The following is a 21,306-nucleotide window of genomic DNA, read 5'->3' on the forward strand; positions in this document are numbered from 1 at the left end:
GCCTCCCTCCATGCCCATTCTACCCCTCTAGGTCATTACAGCGCACAGAGCTGAGCTCCCTGTGCTCCACAGCGGATTCTCACTAGTTACCTGTTTTACACATGGTAGTGTATACATGTCAGTGCTATTCTCTCAATTCGTCCCACCCTGTCTTTCCATCCTTGTGTCTACAAGTCTGTTCTCTACATCTGTGTCTCTGTTCCTCTCCTGCAAATAGATTCATCAGTACCATTTTTCAGGGCTGGTTTTTTTCCCCCACTGGTAGCAAACTGTGGTTTTTGTTTCTAACAAAGCATTTAAAGTTCCTCTTTGTCCTCCAGTTGTGTTATGTATGAATGGCAGTTCCAGTTCAGAGTCATCTAGAGCAGTTTGATTACTGGCATACGTATTCCACTAGTTGCAAAGGCATTGGACCAGAGAAAGAATTATCCTTATGGGTAGCAGTGTTGGGATATCTAACTACAAGGCTGCTTGTTGTGATCTGCAGGCCAGTCTAGACTTGAAGCTAGCTTATCAAGTGTCTTTTCAAGTGAATAATTGAATCACAGACTTGAATTTTTGTAAATGTTGAAATAATGGAATACGCCTCCAAAACTCCATTATTTTAATACTTGAATATCATGGAAAATTAAAAATACCAAAAGCAGATGCTGCAGGCACGAATTGTCCCCTGAGTGAGCTCCCTTATCAGACTACCAGAAACCAGTAGGGCTGTGCCTGGCCTTAAGAGCATTTAGGAGCAGGACCCTCCTGCTGCTGACAGGAACAAATTTGTGAGCTCTGCACTGATCAGACACCTCTGAATTGGTAGTTTTAGGTTTGAGGCATGTGGGCTGGGATTGGAGCTGGGGGAGGGGTCAATTCTCTCCAATCCCCATTGCCAGTTACTGGGGGATGGTGGCTTGGATGGCGAGAGGTACCACAGTGCCCATTAGTTTGATGTGTGACAGCCCAGGCCAGGACTGTAGCCAGCGTTGCTGTCAAGAGAACTGCCTCTTCCATTAGCTGGAGAAATCTGGCTCATTTCTATTTCACAGAGGACCGAGAGTGTTTCCGTTTCTTATTTTAAGATGTCACATATGGACTTCGATGGTTGTACTTGTGGAGCATGGCAAGGTCATTTAAAGAAGCTAGAGGGAAAAGGTTAATATCAAGCAGATAGAGTGCCTGTGAGTCTTAACAGAGTAACCTCCTGGGGTTGCCCATCCCTGTTTCCTTGAAGCCAGGTGTGCCTTCTTTCCTCCCTTTCTTAATAAATTTATTTTTGGCTATGTGTAAAACATGATTTAGAACTCAAAACTGTGAAAAGATCTACTCAGTAGTTAGAATTCTCCTTTCTATATCTGCACTGTTTCCTTGGCGGGCAACCATTTTCATCAATTTTTAGTTTATCTTTACTGTGTTGCAAAAATGAGCAAATGTACATAAAAGTGTCTTCTTTTGTTGGATAAACGGTAGCATTCTATCTCTACTATTCTGTACCTTTTTTCACTTAATACATCGTTACTAGACTTACTGTGGTGATCACTTCAGTATGTGTATTGGTTGCTCAGTCTTGTCCAACTCTTTGCAACCCCCTCCAGGCTCCTTTGTCCATGAAATTCTCCAAGCAAGAATACTAGAGTGGATTGCGCATTTCCTTCTCTAGGGCTGACTCAAGGATCAAACCCAGTCTCCTGCATTGCAGGCAGATTCTTCACTGCCTGAACTACCAGGAAAGCTTCACTTAGAGTATTGTACAACTTTTTGGGAAAAAGAAATTACTCTCTTTCAGTTCATTGAAGTCTTCTGAATTCTGTTCCTGTCTTCATGATTCTCTGTCATGTGTATTTGCCATGGTTTAATCTGTCCCCTTTTGAGGAATGCTTTGCCTTTTTGTGATCTGCTAATATGAGTATGATACCACAAAGAATGTCTGTTGTATGTGCTGTTTGTTAGTTGTGGAGGTGAGCCATCAGGTTGGAGTCCTAGATGGTAAATGCAAGTTCCTGTTTGTGGGGCTTAACCATGTACACTCATCCCAGAATGTGTGAGGTGCCTGTTTCCTTCAGCCTTGAAAACAGGAAGTCATCAAGCTCTTCAGTAAAGGTGGGAAAGGGTATTTCAGTGTATTTAATTCGTTTTCTCTTATGAGTGAGGTTTAATATTCTTTCCTAACATGTAAGAGCCATTTGCATTTCTTTTTCTGGGGACTATTTGTCTTTTTGTCCATTCTTCAGCCAACATTTTGGTATGTTTCTTAAACATTGAGTCTTCTTTCTGTTGGGGAGATCAGCCCTTAGTTTGTCATGTAAGTTGCAGTATTTTTTCTTTGCTTGTTTTTTGCCTTTTGGCTGTGTCTATGAAGTATTTTACCATGCAGAAATATTTATCATTTAGTTAAAAGATGAGCTCGATAAAGGACAGAAATGGTATGGACCTAACAGAAGCAGAAGATATTAAGAAGAGGTGGCAAAAATACACAGAAGAACTGTACAAAAAAGATCTTCATGACCCAGATAATCACGATGGTGTGATCACTGACCTAGAGCCAGACATCCTGGAATGTGAAGTCAAGTGGGCCTTAGAAAGCATCACTATGAACAAAGCTAGTGGAGGTGATGGAATTCCAGTTGAGCTATTCCAAATCCTGAAAGATGATGCTGTGAAACTGCTGCACTCAATATGCCAGCAAATTTGGAAAACTCAGCAGTGGCCACAGCACTGGAAAAGGTCAGTTTTCATTCCAATCCCAAAGAAAGGCAATGCCAAAGAATGCTCAAACTACCGCACAATTGCACTCGTCTCACATGCTAGTAAAGTAATGCTCAAAATTCTCCAAGCCAGGCTTCAACGATATGTGAACTTCCTGATGTTCAAGCTGGTTTTAGAAAAGGCAGAGGAACCAGAGCTCAAATTGCCAACATCCGCTGGATCATGGGAAAAGCAAGAGAGTTCCAGAAAAACATCTATTTCTGCTTTATTGACTATGCCAAAGCCTTTGACTGTGTGGATCACAATAAACTGTGGACAGTTCTGAAAGAGATGGGAATACCAGACCACCTGATCTGCCTCTTGAGAAATCTGTATGCAGGTCAGGAAGCAACAGTTAGAACTGGACATGGAACAACAGACTGGTTCCAAATAGGAAAAGGAGTTCGTCAAGGCTGTATATTGTCACCCTGTTTATTTAACTTCTATGCAGAGTACATCATGAGAAACGCTGGACTGGAAGAAACACAAGCTGGAATCAAGATTGCCAGGAGAAATATCAATAACCTCAGATATGCAGATGACACCACCCTTTTGGCAGAAAGTGAAGAGGAACTAAAAAGCCTCTTGATGAAAGTGAAAGAGGAGAGTGAAAAAGTTGGCTTAAAGCTCAACATTCAGAAAACGAAGATCATGGCATCCGGTCCCACCACTTCATGGGAAATAGATGGGGAAACAGTGGAAATAGTGTCAGACTTTATTTTTCTGGGCTCCAAAATCACTGCAGATGGTGACTGCAGCCATGAAATTAAAAGATGCTTACTCCTTGGAAGGAAAGTTATGACCAACCTAGATAGCATATTCAAAAGCAGAGACATTACTTTGCCAACAAAGGTCCGGCTAGTCAAGGCTATAGTTTTTCCAGTGGTCATGTATGGATGTGAGAGTTGGACTGTGAAGAAAGCTGAGCACCGAAGAATTGATGCTTTTGAACTGTGGTGTTGGAGAGAACTCTTGAGAGTCCCTTGGACTGCAGGAAGATCCAGCCAGTCCATTCTGAAGGAGATCAGCCCTGGGATTTCTTTGGAAGGAATGATGCTAAAGCTGAAACTCCAGTACTTTGGCCACCTCATGCGAAGAGTTGACTCATTGGAAAAGACTCTGATGCTGGGAGGGATTGGGGGCACGAGGAGAAGGGGACAACAGAGGATGAGATGGCTGGATGGCATCACTGACTCGATGGATGTGAGTCTGAGTGAACTCCAGGAGTTGGTGATGGATAGGGAGGCCTGGCGTGCTGCGATTCATGGGGTTGCAAAGAGTTGGACACGACTGAGCGACTGATCTGATCTGATCTGTCTCTTCTCTTTGGATTGCCTCTGGATTTAGTTTTGGTTAATTATGAGTGATCCTACTTCTGGATATCATTTTTTAAAAATATTAGTTTTACTTGACTGTCAGGTCTTGGTTGCAGCATGTGGAATCTTTGATTATGGTGTACAGGTCTGGTAGTTGTGGCACGTGGGTTTAGTTGCCCCAAAGCATATGGGAACTTAGTTCCCCAACCAGGGATCTAACCCATGTCTCCTGTGTTGGAAGGTGGATTCTTAACCACTGGACCACCAGGGAAGTCCTAGACATCTTTTTTTCTTTCCTTCTCTATCCAGAGCCTACGTTTGGTACAGTTTAGAAAAACCTGTCCCTTTTCTGAAACTGGATCTCTTTTGTCCTCACTTTACTTTGTTTTCAGGGGACCATGGCAGACACCACATGTCAGAAATAAGAGTGGTCATTTTGTTGAGATTCAGACTAAGACACGAGGGATTGGGATCTTCCTGCTCTCTTGCACATGTTGACACAGGAAAGTGCATGGTGCTTCCCTCTATCCTGTGTGACGGAAGCTGGTGGTCATGACTCTAGCAAGTGAGTCTGCTTGGTCCTCCATGGCCACTGAGACTCTAGTGTGGGTGGCTTTTAGAAAGAAATGCTTTATTTACACAGTTAGTGGGGTCACACAATATGATTTCCACATTGGATCTACGCAAGTATAGATGTTTTACTTGTTTCTTTTTCTCTTGGAACATTGAAGATATCACTCCACTGTCCTTTGGTTTCCATTGCTGTTTCTGAGAAGTCAGCTGTTGGTCTAACTGAAGCTTTTTGCCAGAATCACTTTTTTTCCTCCCCTTCTGGCTGCTTTTAAGATTTTCCATTTGTCTTTGTATCAGGCACTCTCACTCTGGTGTGTCTAGATATGCATTTTTAATTTGTCTTGTTGAGGATTCTTTGTGCTTCTTAAATCTGTAGGTTGTTGTTTCTCATTAGTTCTCTTTGAAAATTGCCTTCACCCTGTTCTTGATACTGTCTTTTTGGAGCTTCAGTTTGGCTGTGACTAAATTCAAGCCTTCTCACTGTGTTTTCCACGTCTTGGCTTCTTCCCCTCCTTGCTCATCTTCTTACTGCTCTGCCCCACATTCTGGATAATTTTACTGCCCTTACCTTTCAGCTCACCCACCCTCTCTTTAGATTGTCTGATCTGCTAATAAGCCTATCCATTGAACTTATACTTAAAAGATTTTTTTTTTCATTTCTACAGTTTTTTTTCCAAATCCTTCAGGCCTATTTATAGTTTTCTGTTCCTTGCATATGTTTTTAAAGTTTGTCTTAAATTTCTTTAAACATAGAAAGAAATTAGCAGGCAGTTGTTTTATAACCTGCCTGCTAATTTTAGCATCTTACATCTACATGGGTCTGTTTCTGGCTGATTCTTGCTTGTGGGACCTTTTAAGTTATTTTTAAATTGTGCCATTTTCCTAGGAAAGTTATTTGTGAGAGTTCTTTGAGGCTTAGGAAGAAGGTACATATCTCATGCCAGCAGAAACAGAAGGTAGATCTATTGTGGGAAGAACAGAGCCTTCTGAAACTGACTAGGAATGATTTGGAGTTAGTTTCACAGTCCTTATTTCTAAACCCTTTGGTCCACATTTTTTTAGAACTCAGTTTTTATTTCACTTTTAAAAAGAGCATGTGCTGCTTGTATTATGTGATCCATGCAATGAAACATGCTAATATTTTTTGCATAGTCACTTTAAGAAGGGATGAGAGAGACCACAAGTAGCCTCTTAGCAGTTCAAGTCAAATTTCTACTGCCAAGTGAATTTTGACATCAATTTTATGTTTTAAAAAAATGTTTTTAAATATTACATATGTTTATGTAAACATATATAGTTCTGCCAACTATACATCATTGAAGCTGAGTTTTTTTAACTTAATTTGTTTTTTATTAGAGTATAGTTGATTTATAGTGTTGTGTTAGTTTCACTGAGGCTGTTTTTTAAAAAAATTATTTATTTAGTTAATTTTGGCTATGCTGGGTCTTCTTTGCTGTGTGGACGTTCTCTCTTTGTAGCAAGCTGGGGCTACTCTGTGCATGGGTTTCTCATTGTAATGGCTTCTCTTGTGGAGTGCAGGCTCTAGGACCCAAACGCTTCAGTAGTTGAGATGTGTGGGCTTATTAGTTATGGGACACAAGCTTCATTGTTCCATGGCATGTGGAATCTTCTTGGACTGGCAATCGAACCAATGTCCCCTGCATTGCAAGGCAGACTCTTAACTGCACCACCAGGGAAGCCTTGAGGCTGTTTTTAATGAAAGTTTCAAGGCTCTTTGAATTTTATAAAATTATGGGGAGGGTTTATGTGTGCAGCTTTAGTCATAATGCTCTCTCCCTTATGTGGTAGAGGTATTTGGGTACAGGTGAAAAACAGATCCCTTGTGCCCGATTGGTTTTGACCACACAGGCCAAGATGGAAGTGCTGTCCCGTGGTGGAGAGTGTGCTTATGTACTTCCTTGCCTCCTCCCTGACTTTACAGATGATATGCTGAGACTCGAGACTGATGGCCTAGGTTGCTGGAGGCACTTCTGAGAGGCCTACTTATGTCTAAGAACAGACTAAGTGTTTTTCTTTACATTTTGTAGCAGCATCAATTCTCAAGGCCTAAAGAACATTCCTGACCATTGGGATCGCTCAGCCCTGCCGGACACTGGCTTTAAGGTATGAGACTGGCACTGCCCTAGGCTGGGAGGAGGGTGTTCTTAGACACAGGTAAGCAGACCGTGCTGTGTCCTTTGCCACTGAGAGGTGAGTCCTAAGTTTGGTGTCTTTCAGATCTTGGGGCTTATTTACAGCTAAATGACTGCTCAGGAGGTGGCTGTGGCCTGAGGGGAGAAGGATGTATGGTGGAGGGAGGAAGATGAACTGGAAGTTTTCTAGGAAGGGCGTAATTATAAGCTGCTTAGCTGATAAAAGTTTTACTAAGAAGAAGAGGGAAAGAAGCCAGGAGAGGGTTCAGTGTGATGAGAGCCATCTAAAAGAAGAGTTGCAGTTGGGAAGTGGATACTAGGAACTTACTGGAAGACGAGAGAATGAAAACTCTGTTTAGCAGCTTGCAGTGGGCACTGTGCTGAGTTGGGTAAAGAGCTCAGGTCAGGGTCTGATGATGCCAGGTGTAGGTGGAGGTTCTGGCCTCTGACCCGGCAAGCACTGTGCAGACTGGCTTTTCCAACTTGACAGCCCCTGCCTGGGAGATGCACAAAGCACACCCAGACACCAGCAGCCCCGGTAGGACGTTGGAGGGCTGGGTGACTGCAGATGCAGTACTTGGCCATCAGGGACCAGGCGGCTGTATTTCAGAGATCAAGGAAGGCCTCACTGGGTCCATACCTGGTGACGGCTGGCGCTTACACAGGAGAGGTTGGGGAGGAACATGCTGGTGGATGCGAAATGGATGAGGAAGGAACCCAAGACAGGACACAGGAAGTGTCTCGGGTGGAGGGCGTGCATAGATGTGGGGGTGCAGGAGAGGGAAGTCAGGCCCTGCTGTGGAGTGCCCTGGTCAGGGGGCTGAGCTGTGACAAGTGTGGGAGTCCTTGTCGAGCTCTGGGCTGGGAGGGCAGGCTTGAGGGAGAGGGCATGGTGGCCTCCAGAGAGACTGGAGCAGGGAAACCAGAGTCAGATTGTAGGTTGCAGAGAGCCATGTATGTTCACACAGAGCCCTGATAATTCAGGGTCTGTGGGGGATGAGGTGGTTATTATAAGGCTGCACTTGGGTGGAGGAAAGAATGATGCAGAGAGAATCCCCAGTGATCCTGGAACAGGGTCACTGAGCCCAGCCTCATGGACCTGAAAACAGGTAAGCTGGTTGGGGACCAGACAGCAGGATCAGGGATTTGTGTGTTGTCCCTCTGTGTGACAATCAGGGGCCTCTGTGGGCTCGTCAAGAGTACTTTCCTAGAGCCAGACGCTAGGGTAGGGGCGGGCTTCTCTGGGAGGGAGGGGTGCCCCTGGTCTCACTGAGCTCCTGAGCTGCTGTGTGCCATCCGCCAACCTGGCCTTTCCCTCAGCACGTGTCGTGCATGGCCTGTGGCATCACTGCCTGTGGCAGGGTTTGCCCCTTTTCTGCCAGACATGTGTGTTCCACATCCACTGGCACCAGCTCTGGGTCTCATAGACCCTGTAGTTGGCCCTGAGTGGGGTCGGGAGGAGAGCAGGGACCATGCTTGAACTCCTGGGGTGGTACTGACATAGCAATGCCTGCCTGTCCTTCAGGCTGGCTGGCTTTGTCAGGGAAAGGAGGGAAGTGACCACAGATTGCACACATCCGAGCCTGGAGAGATTGCCCCTTGGAGTTAAGGGGAGTGAGGAAAATGCTCCCCTTTACTCTTGAGACACAGAAAGATGTCTGTGTTTGCTTGTGGTTCTGGCATTCCATGAGCAGCCTTGGGAAGAGAGCTGTATTCTACACTTTGATGATAAGAGTAAAAATGTTTGCCTGTTATAGAGGATCACCGTCCCTTCATCCTCAGAAGAGTTTCAGAAGGTCTGGAGCCTCTTCACCAGTACAATGCCTCTCTACTCCATTCAGAAGATTGAACGGGTCCAGAACCCCGCCCTCTGGGAAATCTACCAGTGGTGTGTCCAGGGCTCGCTCTTGGTGGGCTGGTCCCTTGTTCCCTCAGACAGCTGCTTCCCAGACATGCCGGTGTGGCAGCGATAATCCGCCGCAGCAGCTGCTGCTTGCCCCAGGCTGCAGGGATCGGGAGCTGCGCCCCTCTTCTGTCCCCCCCTTCACTTGTACAACTCAGTGCCAGCATGTCCCTCCAGAGACAGGGTGGAGTAGGGGGTGGGTGCTGTGGCTTCCCCAGGGACAAAGCCAGCTCTTGCAATAGACACTCTGCCTCCCTGGAGATCAACAGGAGAGGGTCCATAGAAGCCACCCCTCACCCTGGGGAATGTAAAGCTATTGTCCTGGCAGCCAGAGGGCAGGGGCCTCCTTTTTGTGCCCAAGGGCTGGCATATCCCCGGGCACATGTCCGTGTGGGAATGAAATCCACAGCAGGTCCCCGTGGTGGGCCTGGGGTTCTGCTCCCCTTTCCCCACAAGAGGCTGGAGCAGGGTCATCTGTACTCTGGCCCGGTGATGAGATCAGGGAACTTAGAGGAGAGGGAGGAGGATGCCCCTGCTGTCCAGCATCTTCCAGCTCCCTTGGCTAGGCTCCAGGCGGGAGCAGGATACTGGGAAGAAGCAGCCTGCCTTCTAAGGGCTCGTCTGTCTGCTTTGGGGATTCAAGGAGCCGTGGAGGCCTGGAGCCCAGGAGGGAGGGCTTCTCTCTGCTCTCATCCAGGTCCTACTCTCAGCTTTCCAGGCTCCTGGCCCGTGACTGGAGTCTCATGGCTCTTGGTCTCATGGCATGTCTAATAAGACATGTTTTCTTGGGTTGGGCAGCCTGTGTTTAGTGGCAAGTGCCCTCTGCCTCCAGCATACGTTCCCTTCATGATTCTAGGCAAAAAGAGCAGATGCAGAAGAGAAATGGTGGGAAGATGGTGGACGAAAGGCAGCTGTTCCATGGCACCAGCACTGGTTTAGTTGACGCCATCTGCCAGCAGAACTTTGACTGGCGGGTCAGTGGTCTCCACGGTACTTCCTATGGCAAGGGTAAGCGCCCCTGCTGGCAGAATCATCTTGGCCTCACTGTCCAAGCCCCAGAAACCACCTTAAAACAAATTGACAGAGGGTGTGTGGGGAACCAGCATGGTTTGGACCAGTAGTTCAGACTTGGGGAGGACGGGCTGGGATGTGGGGGACCCAGATGTCAACACCTGACTCTCCCTCCCTGCCGTGTGCAGCCCCAGGCCTGACCCCCTGCTTAGGCTGGGGTTTGGCTTCCCTTGGAGATGGGCCTGCGTCCCTGTGGGGGAGTGGGAAGAGGAGACAGCGCCTCCTTCCCAGCCCCGAGTCAGGTCCCCACCTGTCCACGCTGTTACCTTAGAGTAAAAATCTGAACGCTCAGATACACTCAGGTAAACATGTCACTCTTGCTATAATGTGTTATCTGGTTTTGTCTCTTAGTTATTTTTAAACTTTATTTGAAAATAATTTCTAGCTCACAGGAAAGGTGCAAGAATAATATTTAAAAAACCCTCCCAAATGAATTTTACCAGTTCATCAGCTTTAACACTTCACATTGGATTTATCACCCTGTCTCTTATTTCTGAACCATTTGGAAGTAGGTGGCATGTATCATACCACTTTACCCTTAAACACCTCCTGAGAACAGGAACATTCTCCTCTCCTCTTCAGTGGCTGCTAAATTGAGAGAACCTCGTAGTGGTGTGATCTGTAGTCAGCAGCTTCTCGGCCAGGTCTGTGCGTTAGCTTCAGTCTGATGGCCGTGGGGTCAGAGTGCATGGGAGCCGGTGGTAGGTCGTAAATCTGAATGTGCAGGCAGCAGCTTCCAACTCAGATTCTCATCCATGAATCTATGTACTGGGCGGCGGGTGTCTGCAGCGTGTTCTGTGGGTGGGGTCTTGGTCTTTTTCCACACTAACCCTGCGAAGTTGGGGCACAGCCCCATTTTATGGCTCAGGAAGCTGACATTCTGGGAGAGGAAGTCAGTAGTGAGGGGCCCAGAGACCTTTAGAGTTGGAGTGACAGATCTTACTTGAAAGGAGTTTTCCGTCTCAGAGTTTCATGATCCCTCCAAAGCCCTTCATGAGGAAGAAGCTGTAAAAACCGGGGGCGTAGGGAGGGTAGAGGCTGTAGGTCTTGCCCTGTTGGCAGGAGGTGGGCTCGCATTTTCCGGCCACAGGCTCACCCTGGTGTCCTTGCAGGGAGCTACTTTGCCCGGGACGCTGCGTACTCCCACCACTATAGCAAAACCGACAGCAACACCCACACCATGTTCTTGGCTCGGGTGCTGGTGGGCGAGTTTGTCCGAGGCAGCACCGCCTACGTCCGCCCCCCGATCAAGGAGGCCCAAGGCAACATCCTGTACGACAGCTGCGTGAACAGCATGTCGGAACCCTCCATCTTCGTGATCTTCGAGAAGCACCAGGCCTACCCGGAGTACGTCATCCAGTACACCGCCTCCACCAAGCCCCCAGCCGCCACCCCCACCTTCTTCTCCTTGGCTTCTTTCTTCAGTGGCCGGCAGTGAGCACCCTGATGGTTTTATGCCTTTCTGGCTTATCTTACTTGAAATAGCTGTTTAGGGAAAGTTTTTTTTTTTTAAAGAAAAAGAACTTTTAATGAACTGTTCATTTAACATTGACTTGGTGATGAAGTTACGAAGACTCTTAATCTCTGGCTGATGATATTTTGACTTTTAAATCACTTTTGGACTGGCCAGTAATGATGGTAGGCGAATCCATTATTGCTTTTTACTTGGGTGTTAAAGTTTTATTTTTTACTCGTTGTTGACTTTGCTGCAGATTGGCATCAGGCACAGAGTTCCCAGACACTATTTTATGGATTAGTTTTAATTTGCAACAATTTCTGTCTCTTCAGTGGTTTGACATTTCAGGGTCTTTGTGGCACCTGGATTTGTTTTTGTCAGAATGACACAGTAGCCATTGGTACGGAAAGTCCTGGGTTGTGGGCCTGGCATGGCACAGTCATCGTGTCCGTTGCAGTGTGTCTAATCCGGGCAGCATTTCTGCTGCTTCTCCTGGGCTTCTGGCCTTGAAATTGGCCCATGTTAGACCAGTGGCTAGACCAGTTGTTAGACCAGTGGTTACTGAGTAGTGTCATTGAGTCCCTGTTGGTTTCCCTTAGTCGTGGCAGATGACAGGAATGAGTGGCTCCCCCAGGACCTGGCCTGGCGTGTGAATGCCTGTCCCTGCCTCTGCACAGAACACCCTCTGAATAAGGCTTTTATGTCCGCATGAGGTCTGAATACCTGTGCTGCAGTGTCACAGCAGAGTCTGAGAATAAAAAAATTACTTATCTGACATGGGTGACAGCTGTGGTTCATTTTTCAGTGTCTGTTTATTGGGCGTCTGTAGGGTAAGTCACGTTTCTGGGTGTCAGGATAAAACAGAGCCCCTGTTTCTGGCCTCGAGGAGGGCTGTGCTTGGTTTTATCATGAAGGTGATAAGGCTGAAGCTTCACAGCCCCTCATTCACTGGGACTGCTTCTACAGCCCTCAGGGGAACCACTGCTTTGAAAGTTACATATTTGTTTCTTTTTCTTTCCCTCAACTCAGATTTCAAGCCCCACAAAACCCAGATCCACTATTGTACACTGTGTTCTGGACATGGAGTGGATGTTCTGTGTCTGCTGCACACACAGCGGTTGGTAGGGTCTCTGGGGGTGAAGGGGCTGGCAGGATGGCTCCACCTCTTGAGGCCCTCCACCCACTCCTGGGTGGCTATGCCTGCTGGCCTCGGTTCAGTCCTCAGCAAGGTGTCTTCCCTTCCCCTGCACCCTTCCTTTCCATCCCCCAGCCTACTGATACAGTGTGTCCAGTTTCCACATGATGCCTCTGCCTGCAGTTCTCAGATCTGAGACTGCTAGGAGCTGAGTGGTGGGAAGCAGCAGGAGTGGCTTCATTGGGGGAATGGGTGAGGAGAACAGCAGGAGGTGATCAAATGCTCCAGAAAAGTCAAGTGAACTGTGGAGTCTGCCAAGGCCTCTACCCTTGCTGACCTTTGAGAAAGCGCATTGCCACCTACCTGGACTGGACATTGAGGAAAGGGCTGGGGTCCATGAAGCTGGATTGTGGGTGGGAGTGGAGGGCAGCTATTCCTGCGGGCATGGAAGGGGAGTCGGCATTGTGATGGGAAGAAGTCAAAAAGACCTCTCAGAATTCCCATGCAAAGAGGTAGTGGGATGCAGAGCATGCGTATGTGTGTGTGAGACAGAGAGACTGACAACAAATAGTCATGAGGCTGGCAGCTTATATTCTAAGAGGCCAGACAGAGAAGGGAACTCTGCAGACGGGGCACTTTGGGGGAAGCATGGGGTGCTGGGGGTGGGAGACAGGAAGAAAAAACAGCAGAAGCTAAAATCACAGCGGTGGACACCGGGAGGCTCTCCTGCAACAGCCTGCACTTCCTACTGGAGGCTCAGCCTCGGTACCACATCCTTGCAGATTCTTGCTCTGTTACCTATACAGCATCAGCCCTATGATGCTGCTCAGGTGTTGCACAGAGGAGGGGGCTGTGATCTAGGTTAGCGTCCTCATTTTATATATGAGGAAAAGGCACAGAGGCAGATCTGAGATTCAGTTTGTGAGTGTTTGTTACATTTGAACTTCTCAGCAACACAATAATTACTGTTAATAACTTCAGCTCTGAATTTTGATTCTTTGATCAAAATAATGATAGGATGGGGACCTCCCTGGTGGTTCAGTGGTTAAGAATCTGCCTGCCAATGCAAGGGCCACGGGTTTGATCCCTGATCCAGGAAGATCCCACATGCCTCTGAGCAACTAAGCCTGCGTGTCGTAACTACTGAGCCTGTGCTCTGGAACAAGAGAAGCCCATGTGCTGCAATGATGAGTAACTCCCCACTCACTGCAACTAAAGAAAGCCCACAGCACACACAGCTACAAAGACCTAGCATAGCCAGAAACAGAAAATTATAATGCTCTTTTTAAAATTTTGGAGTATAGTTGCAGAGGAGCCAGAGATCAAATTGCCAACATCTGTTAGATCACAGGAAAAGCAAGAGAGTTCCAGAAAAACATCAAACATCTATTGACTATGCTAAAGTCTTTGACTGTGTGGATCACAACAAACTGGATAACTCTTAAAGAGATGGGAATGCCAGACCACTTGAATCTGCCTCCTGAGAAATTTGTATGCAGGTCAGGAAGCAACAGTTAGAACTGGACATGGAACAACAGACTGGTTCCAAATTGGGAAAGGAGTATGTCAAGGCTATATATTGTTACCCTGCTTATTTAACTTATACGCATAGTACATCATGTGAAATGCTGGGCTGGAGGAAGCACAAGCTGGAATCAAGATTGCCGGGAGAAATATCAATAACCTCAGATGTGCAGATGACACACCCTTATGGCAGAAAGCAAAGAGGAATTAAAGAGCCTCTTGATGAAGGTGAAAGAAGAGTGAAAAAGCTGGCTTAAAACTCAACATTAAAAAAATCTAAGATCATGGCATCTGGTCCCATCACTTCATGGCAAATAGATGGGGGAAAATGGAAAGAAACAGTGGCAGACTTTTATTTTTTTGGGTTCCAAAATGACTGCAGATGGTGACTGCAGCCATGAAATTAAAAGACGCTCCTTGGAAGAAAAGCTATGACAAACCTAGACGGCATATTAAAAAGCAGAGACGTGACTTTGCCAGCAAAGGTCTGTATAGTCAAAGCTATGGTTTTTCCAGTAGTCATGTATGGATGTGAGAGTTGGACCATAAAGAAAGCTAAGCACTGAAGAATTGATGCTTTTGAACCGTGATGTTGGAGAAGACTCTTGAGAGTCCCTTGGACTGCAAGGAGATCCAAACAGTCCATCCTAAAGGAAATCAGTCCTAAATATTCATTGGAAGGACTGATGCTGAAGCTCTAGTACTTTGGCCACCTGATGCAAAAAGACCCTGATGCTGGGAAAGATTGAGGGCAGGAGGAGAAGGGGATGACAGAGGATGAGATGGTTGGATGGCATCACTGACTCAATGGGCATGAGTTTGAGCAAGCTCCAGGAGATGGTGAAGGACAGAGAAGCCTGGTGTGCTTCAGTCCATGGGGTCACAAAGAGTCAGACACGACTGAGCGACTGATCAGCAACAGTAGTTGCTTTACAATGTTGTGTTAATTTCTACTGTACAGCAAAATTAATCAGCTATATATATACATATAACCTCTCCCTTTTTAGCTTCCTTCCCATTCAGGTCACCACAGAGCATTAAGATAGGATGTACTTTAAAAGAGAAAGTACATTTTGGCCTCTTATCACTTTTCTGTGCATTGAAACTTAGAATGTTGGTAGTACTCTGCCTAGAAAAATCAAAGCATAATAAAGCTCTTGAACCACTTTTAAAGTTGAGCTTCTGGTCAACATTATTCTCTTAAGTTAAACATCACAATGCAGCAGACACTGAAAAGATCCCCGTACTTGGGCCATCAGGACCTCTTGAGCATCTGTGTGTCCCCTACGCTATAGATGCCTTCCATCCGGAGGCCAGAATTTCTTGCAAAACCCCAAGTTCTCAGTCATTTTGTCCAAACTATGTTTTAACTCATTTAGTACCAATCCTTTATTGAGAGGAGGATCTGTTTTTTAAATACCATTAGCAAAGTCAAAACTAAGTGCAATACACATTTATTAAGCATTTAGAAAATGTTACATAAATGACCACTTTTATATTCATAGGCCTGGCATGCTTTCAACTGCTTCGGTGGTGTTTTAACAAAAATCCACATTTCCACACAAGGATTTTCTTTGGATGAGAAGGTGGTGTCAGCGAGAGACGATTCTGATGTAGACGCCATTTTTTGGACCTAGGGCAGATTTGGATTCTAGCTGCAGTGGTACCTAAAATAGAGGAAATTAAGATATCTGTCAGAATTAACCCTATTGACAAGAAAGTTCCCTGGGAATGGGCCTGAGGCAGGTTGTGGGAATTGGGCTGAGGGAGGGCAGGGCTGAGACTGAGCAAAGTGGCCTCCCCAGGGGGACTCTGAGAGGTCGCAGAGCCTCTTGGTGTCTTGGGCCTGGTTTTGGACAGGGACTCACCCCTTTCCTATGTTAATAACGTCCCGCAGAGGAAAGTGAAAGTTGCTCAGTTGTGTCTAACTCATTGCAACCCCATGGACTGTAGCCTGCCAGGCTCCTCTGTCCATGGAATTCTCCAGGCCAGAATACTGGAGTGGGTAGCCATTCCTTTCTCCAGGGGATCTTCCCAACCTAGGGATTGAAGCTAGGTATCGCACCTTGCAGGTGAATTCTTTACCACCTGAGCCACCAGGGAGGTCCCAAAATACTGGAGTGGGTAGCCTGTACCTCCTCAGGGAATTTTCCTGACCTAGGAATCAAACAGGGGTCTCCGCCATTGCAGGTGGATTCTTTACCAGCTGAGCTACCAGGGAATCTCGCAGAGGAGGGGTCCCCCAGTTATCCTTCTAACAAGTCTGCTTGTAAGGTGGGAGCAGAGCACTGCAGATGAAAACATACAGGTTCAGAGAGGCCACCCGACCTGCCCAAGGGCACAGAGTGCAAAGTGGTGAAGAAACCCCAGACCTTCCTCATCTCCTCTCATCTCTCACCCTGGCACCCAGCCAGAAACTGAGTAGGACCCCCTCTCCCTTTCTCAGGGGCTTGGGGAGAGGTCCCTGCTGAAAGTCCGCTGCCATTCAGAAGGCTTTCCTTATATCCAATTTAGGAAAGATGGATGGTGGGATGGAGATTAGGAAGAAATGCCACAGAATTACTCGAGAAAGGGTATCCTCTACAGCCGCGTGTGAAAGGACTGTTCATGGCTACCATGGGACCTCCAAGGAGAGAAGTGCCACCAGGCCTTAGTGCTGGGGGCAGGCAGGCTTTCCGATCGATGTCTTTGAGTCCTGATGGAAGACCAGTTACAGGCTCAAGAAACAAGACGGTCTAGACTTGTCCTATCCCCTGTGGCAGCCACTAGTGAAAGTGGGTACTGAGTGCTTGAAGTGTGGTTAATGCAAATGAAGGGCTGAATTTTTAATTGTATTGATTTATTACTAACATCGGAGAAGGCAATGGCACCCCACTCCAGTACTCTTGCCTGGAAAATCCCATGGATGGAGGAGCCTGGTAGGCTGTAGTCCATGGGGTCGCTAAGAGTCGGACACGACTGAGCGACTTCCCTTTCACTTATCACTTTCATGCATTGGAGAAGGAAATGGCAACCCACTCCAGTGTTCTTGCCTGGAGAATCCCAGGGACGGGGGAGCCTGGTGGGCTTCCGTCTATGGGGTCGCACAGAGTCGGACACGACTGAAGCGACTTAGCAGCAGTAGCAGCATTACTAACATAAATAGCCACGTGTGGCTAGTGGCTGTAATACCAGACAGTGCAAGTATGCAGCACACTTGAAACAGGACTTCAAAAAAAGTAACGGTCTGTTGTGGCTGGCAAAGTCGTCAGGGAGGGCTTCCTGGAGGAACTGGGGTGGGGCTAGGAATGGGAGACACCCAGTGAGCAGGACTTCTCAGGGGCTACTTTGGGGTCTGAGGGAACACCAATCTGGATTCGGAGGATGGGATTAGACTGGGGGGTGGGGAAGGGGGAGGGATGGCATTCCGGAAAGGGAAGAGGCCTGAGCAGGCAGGAGGTGCGACGGGTGGAAGGCTCTTGGAGTGGGAAGTTGGGGTGCGGTGGGTACCCCTGCGCCCGGAGCAGCGGGCGGGGCTCACCTGCGTCTCGGGACAGGCTTCGAACCGGAACTTGCGCAGGATGTGGAGCAGCGTCAGCTTGAGCTCCAGGAGCCCCAGCCGCACCCCGAGGCAGCTCCGGGGGCCCGCCCCGAACGGCAGGTACGTGTAGGGCCGCTGGCGTTGTTGCGCCTCCGCCGTGAACCTGCAGGGCAGCATGGTCAGGGTGGGCCCGGAACACCGCTGCCCTACACAGGGCTTCACGCTCCTCCTACCAGGCAGATGGGGCCTCAACCCTCCAACCCCCTGCGCCCTGCGCCCCACCCCCCGGGGTCTGCAGGATCGTTTTCTGCTGGACCCGTCAGTCCCCAAGGCTCCGGAGCAGGTGGCCACCCTTCCACATGCTTCAGTCCAGGCTCCACTCCTCCTGTCCTGCCAAGCCCTCCAGGCACTGTTGAATTCAAAGAATCACCGGGAACATCAACTTTGCCCTCTCTGCCTCTCCTTATGAATTCACTGCGTGGTTAATGTGCCCGCAGACTCACTAGAATCCAGGATGAAGGTCTCCAAGAAACCACAGCCCTAGCTTCACCTATGGCTCCAGTTTCCCCAGCAGCCAGAAGGTGACCCTAGCCGGCGGGCATCCACTTCCTAAGCAGAGTCCCTGGGCACCAGCCCCTTCTGACGGCCTTGTCCTACCAGTTTGTCTCTTGATGCCATGATGGGAGCTGTCTCCCTGCCCACATTTGCCGTTCTGGTTCAAGAACGCAACTTGAACCTCTGGGGGTGGCAGTATTTGACTCACTGGAAGCTCTTCTTCAGCTCCAAATGACAGCATTTGCCATACGTGTTCCATGACAGTAACGCTAGGTGACAACCACTATTTTGTAATAGTGGCCAGCTCACTTATTACTGCCTCTGGATCTCCTGGGCCCAAGAATCTTTGACCCACTTTTCACGTTAAGGCACTTTTTGTTTTCAAGTGAAGTCATTCAGTTGTGTCTGACTCCTTTGCGACCCCATGGACTGTAGCCTGCTAGGCTCCTTTGTCCATGGAGTTCTCCAGGCAAGGATACTGGAGTGGATTGCCATTTCCTTCTCCAGGGGATCTTCCCAACCCAGGGATCGAACTCGGGTCTCCTGCACTGTGGGCGGGACTCTTTACTGCCTAAGCCACCAGGGAAGCCCTTTTTGTTTCAAGGCCATTTGTTTTCAAAGGTGATGCTATAAACCCTGCAGCTGCTGTTTATGTGTCTGGATCTCTACTGTAATTCCAGGAGCTGCTGAGCAGCACAGTGTTACTTATCTGGGTCCTACTGCCATTGTTTCCCAGGGACCGGGGTTGTAGAGTCAGGGCTGCATTAACAGGAAGATGGAGCCACTAATGGTGGAAACACAGCTGCCAGCTGGCCAGCCCCTCACTTGCCAGATCAACCAGGAGGCGGCACGCATCCTCTCTCATGAGGAGGAAGTGCAGATGCCTGCTCAGACATTTTAAATTGGGAGTCTGGAAATGAAATTTAGACAATGGACCAAATCCATGCGGGGACGGAAGGGGGTATTCAGGTCTACCATGTTAGCATAGCCAGGCTTCATGAATTCCTGAAGAAATTGTTGATACTCTTGTTTTGGAACAGGCATTCATTTTTTAAAAAGGAAGTGATATCCTGCTACATCGTAATGTGTTTCTGAAAGGTGTCCTGTTTCTTGGTGTGAACAAACAGTGGACACCCACCTCAAAGTGCCTTGTTACTTGCATGCAGTGCTGTGGAAATGGCTAAACCTCTGGATCGTGTTTTGATCTCTTCAAAAATGGTACACTTAGTTCCTTTAGAAATTATGCCTCAAAAACTTCTCTCTGATTGCCGCAGCTTTGGACTTTGGGGGCACTTTACTAAATCTCTGTCTCCTGGCAGCTGCCTCCAATCCTCACACTCACTTCCCCCACCAGCCCTCTTGAAAGGGCAGTACTCACCTCTCGGGGTTGAAGTTCTCGGGGTTCGGCCAGTGCTCGGGTCGTAGTGCAGAGCGCCCACGGCCGTCTCCAGCACAGCGCCCACGGGGATGCGCTGGCCCAGCACCTCGCAGTCCTGTGCCGCCACCCGCGTGAACCTGTGGGGACACACGGGTCACCCCCGCCTTGAGGCAGAGACGAGACGAGATGGAGAACCCGGGGGGCGGCTGTGCTGGGGCTCAGGTCTGCAGTGTGGGAGGGGGCTGGCGGATGGGAGGTCCAGCCTTCTTCCTGGGGTGACCCGGACAGGGACCAACCCCACCCCTGCTTTGGCTATTAACCCTACATTGCTCTGGACCCTGGGGTCTCTAGGTTCATCCATCCCTTCCTTCAGCCTGAAGAACCTGTCTTATGCCTGGTGTTGGGGTGCACGAGGGTCTTGGTATTGGAAGCCGTGCAGGGATTGTCCCCCGGCCACCATGCTTTCTTCTTCCCATTCCCATCGGGGCCACACCCTTGCTTTACCTACAGGAAATTTGGGTTTGCACATTTCTTCCCCTTCATTGTCTGTGTGGCTATGGAGAACTTCTACTAGAGAGGAAAGCATCTTGATCAGATTGTTTCTTTTACCAAATGACAATGGTTTAATACCATTTACGTCTTATTTGAAAAGGCTAGACCATATGTGTCTGCCTATGAACATAATGTTTACGGAAGAATACCTAAACTTCTACCATGACCTCCTGTAAGGGGTGGGTGGCACTAGGGCGGAGGATGGTGGGCGACCGGGGTGGGGGGCCAACTTTTTCTTTGGATCCTTCTGTATTTCTTCATTCTTTTTTTAAGTATAAGCAATTTTATTTTGGTAATATGAATAATTACTTTAAAAATTAAAAATAATTTATGCTGGCTTTTACTTCAGGTTGCAGAACTAGGTTTCCCTAAATATCTCAGAGGAGATAAAGTTATTACACAAGTCACTGTTGTACCCCGTTCCTGCTTATAAAAGAAATTAAGAGTAACTCGTGGCTCCTTGCTGCATTTGTCACTCTGTTATCCTGCTGCTAAGTCGCTTCAGTTGTGTCTGACTCTGTGCGACCCCATAGACGGCAGCCACGAGGCTCCCCTGTCCCTGGGATTCTCCAGGCAAGAGCACTGGAGTGGGTTGCCATTGCCTTCTCCAAAGCAGGAAAGTGAAAAGTGAAAGTGAAGTCGCTGAGTCTTATCCGACTCTTAGCGACCCCATGGACTGCGGCCCACCAGGCTCCTCCATCCATGGGATTTTCCAGGCAAGAGTACTAGAGTGGGGTGCCATTGCCTTCTCCGATCTGGCTAGACTAGGCCGCATTTTTTGTTTGTTCAGTTGCTAGGTCATGTCCAACTCTGTGACCCCAAGAACTGCAGCACACCAGGCTTCCCTGTCCTTTCCTGTCTCCCAGAGTTTGCTCAAACTCATGTCCATTGAGTCGGTGATGCCATCCAACCATCTCAACCATCTCGTCCTCTGTTGTCCTCTTTTCCTCCTGCCCTCAATCTCTCCCAGCATCAGGGTCTTTCCCAATGAGTCAACTCTTTGCATCAGGTGGCCAAAATATTGGTGCTGCATACCAGGCCAGATTCTGCTGAATTATACTGCATAGATTCCTGGATCAACATTAATAATTCTTCAAAGAGAATTGTTACATTTTCCACAAAGGCAATTTTGAGGGTTTATTTTTTAGGAATAAGGGTATCAGTCAAATGTGTCAGTGCTTGGGAAAAGTCAAGCGTTTTTCTGAGATGAAAATAATAAAGTAAAATAAAATTAAAAAGCAAAATTCTATGTTCACCCCCAAATCCTATGCCTGGGCTAAAGCAAATGGGCCTCTTGTCTGCCTCTCTCACTTCTGTTGTTTGATGACAGAAGTCAACAGAATGATGGGGTTTAAACCACCAGTGGAGTACCAGGGCTTGCCTGAGACTGGAGCCGCACTGGGTGGAGGCCATTCGACTCAAATGCTTCTTGCTCTC

At 47.9% G+C, this 21,306-nt stretch overlaps 2 protein-coding genes across 3 annotated transcripts in view; one reads left to right on the forward strand and one right to left on the reverse strand.

Annotated features, from left to right (window-relative positions):
• Positions 1–11,980, forward strand: part of PARP12 (poly(ADP-ribose) polymerase family member 12) — a 46,793-nt gene extending 34,813 nt beyond the window's left edge. The window contains exons 9-12 of one of the 2 annotated variants that reach the window (XM_070369187.1): positions 6,671–6,746; positions 8,533–8,663; positions 9,535–9,686; positions 10,862–11,980. In XM_070369187.1, the coding sequence (XP_070225288.1) occupies positions 6,671–6,746; positions 8,533–8,663; positions 9,535–9,686; positions 10,862–11,187 (685 nt within the window). In that variant the 3' untranslated portion in view covers positions 11,188–11,980. The remainder of the gene's footprint in view (positions 1–6,670; positions 6,747–8,532; positions 8,664–9,534; positions 9,687–10,861) is intronic. The other variant, XM_070369188.1, reaches the window with a different exon arrangement.
• A 3,302-nt stretch (positions 11,981–15,282) lies between these two features.
• The window catches only part of TBXAS1 (thromboxane A synthase 1), a 173,346-nt gene continuing 167,322 nt past the window's right edge, over positions 15,283–21,306 (reverse strand). Inside the window, 4 exon segments of the mRNA XM_005899757.2 lie at positions 15,283–15,531; positions 17,385–17,547; positions 19,318–19,354; positions 19,357–19,454. Of these exon segments, the coding sequence (XP_005899819.2) occupies positions 15,457–15,531; positions 17,385–17,547; positions 19,318–19,354; positions 19,357–19,454 (373 nt within the window). The 3' untranslated portion in view covers positions 15,283–15,456.

This window comes from Bos mutus, chromosome 4 (assembly GCF_027580195.1).
Source record: "Bos mutus isolate GX-2022 chromosome 4, NWIPB_WYAK_1.1, whole genome shotgun sequence".
NCBI lineage: Eukaryota > Metazoa > Chordata > Mammalia > Artiodactyla > Bovidae > Bos > Bos mutus.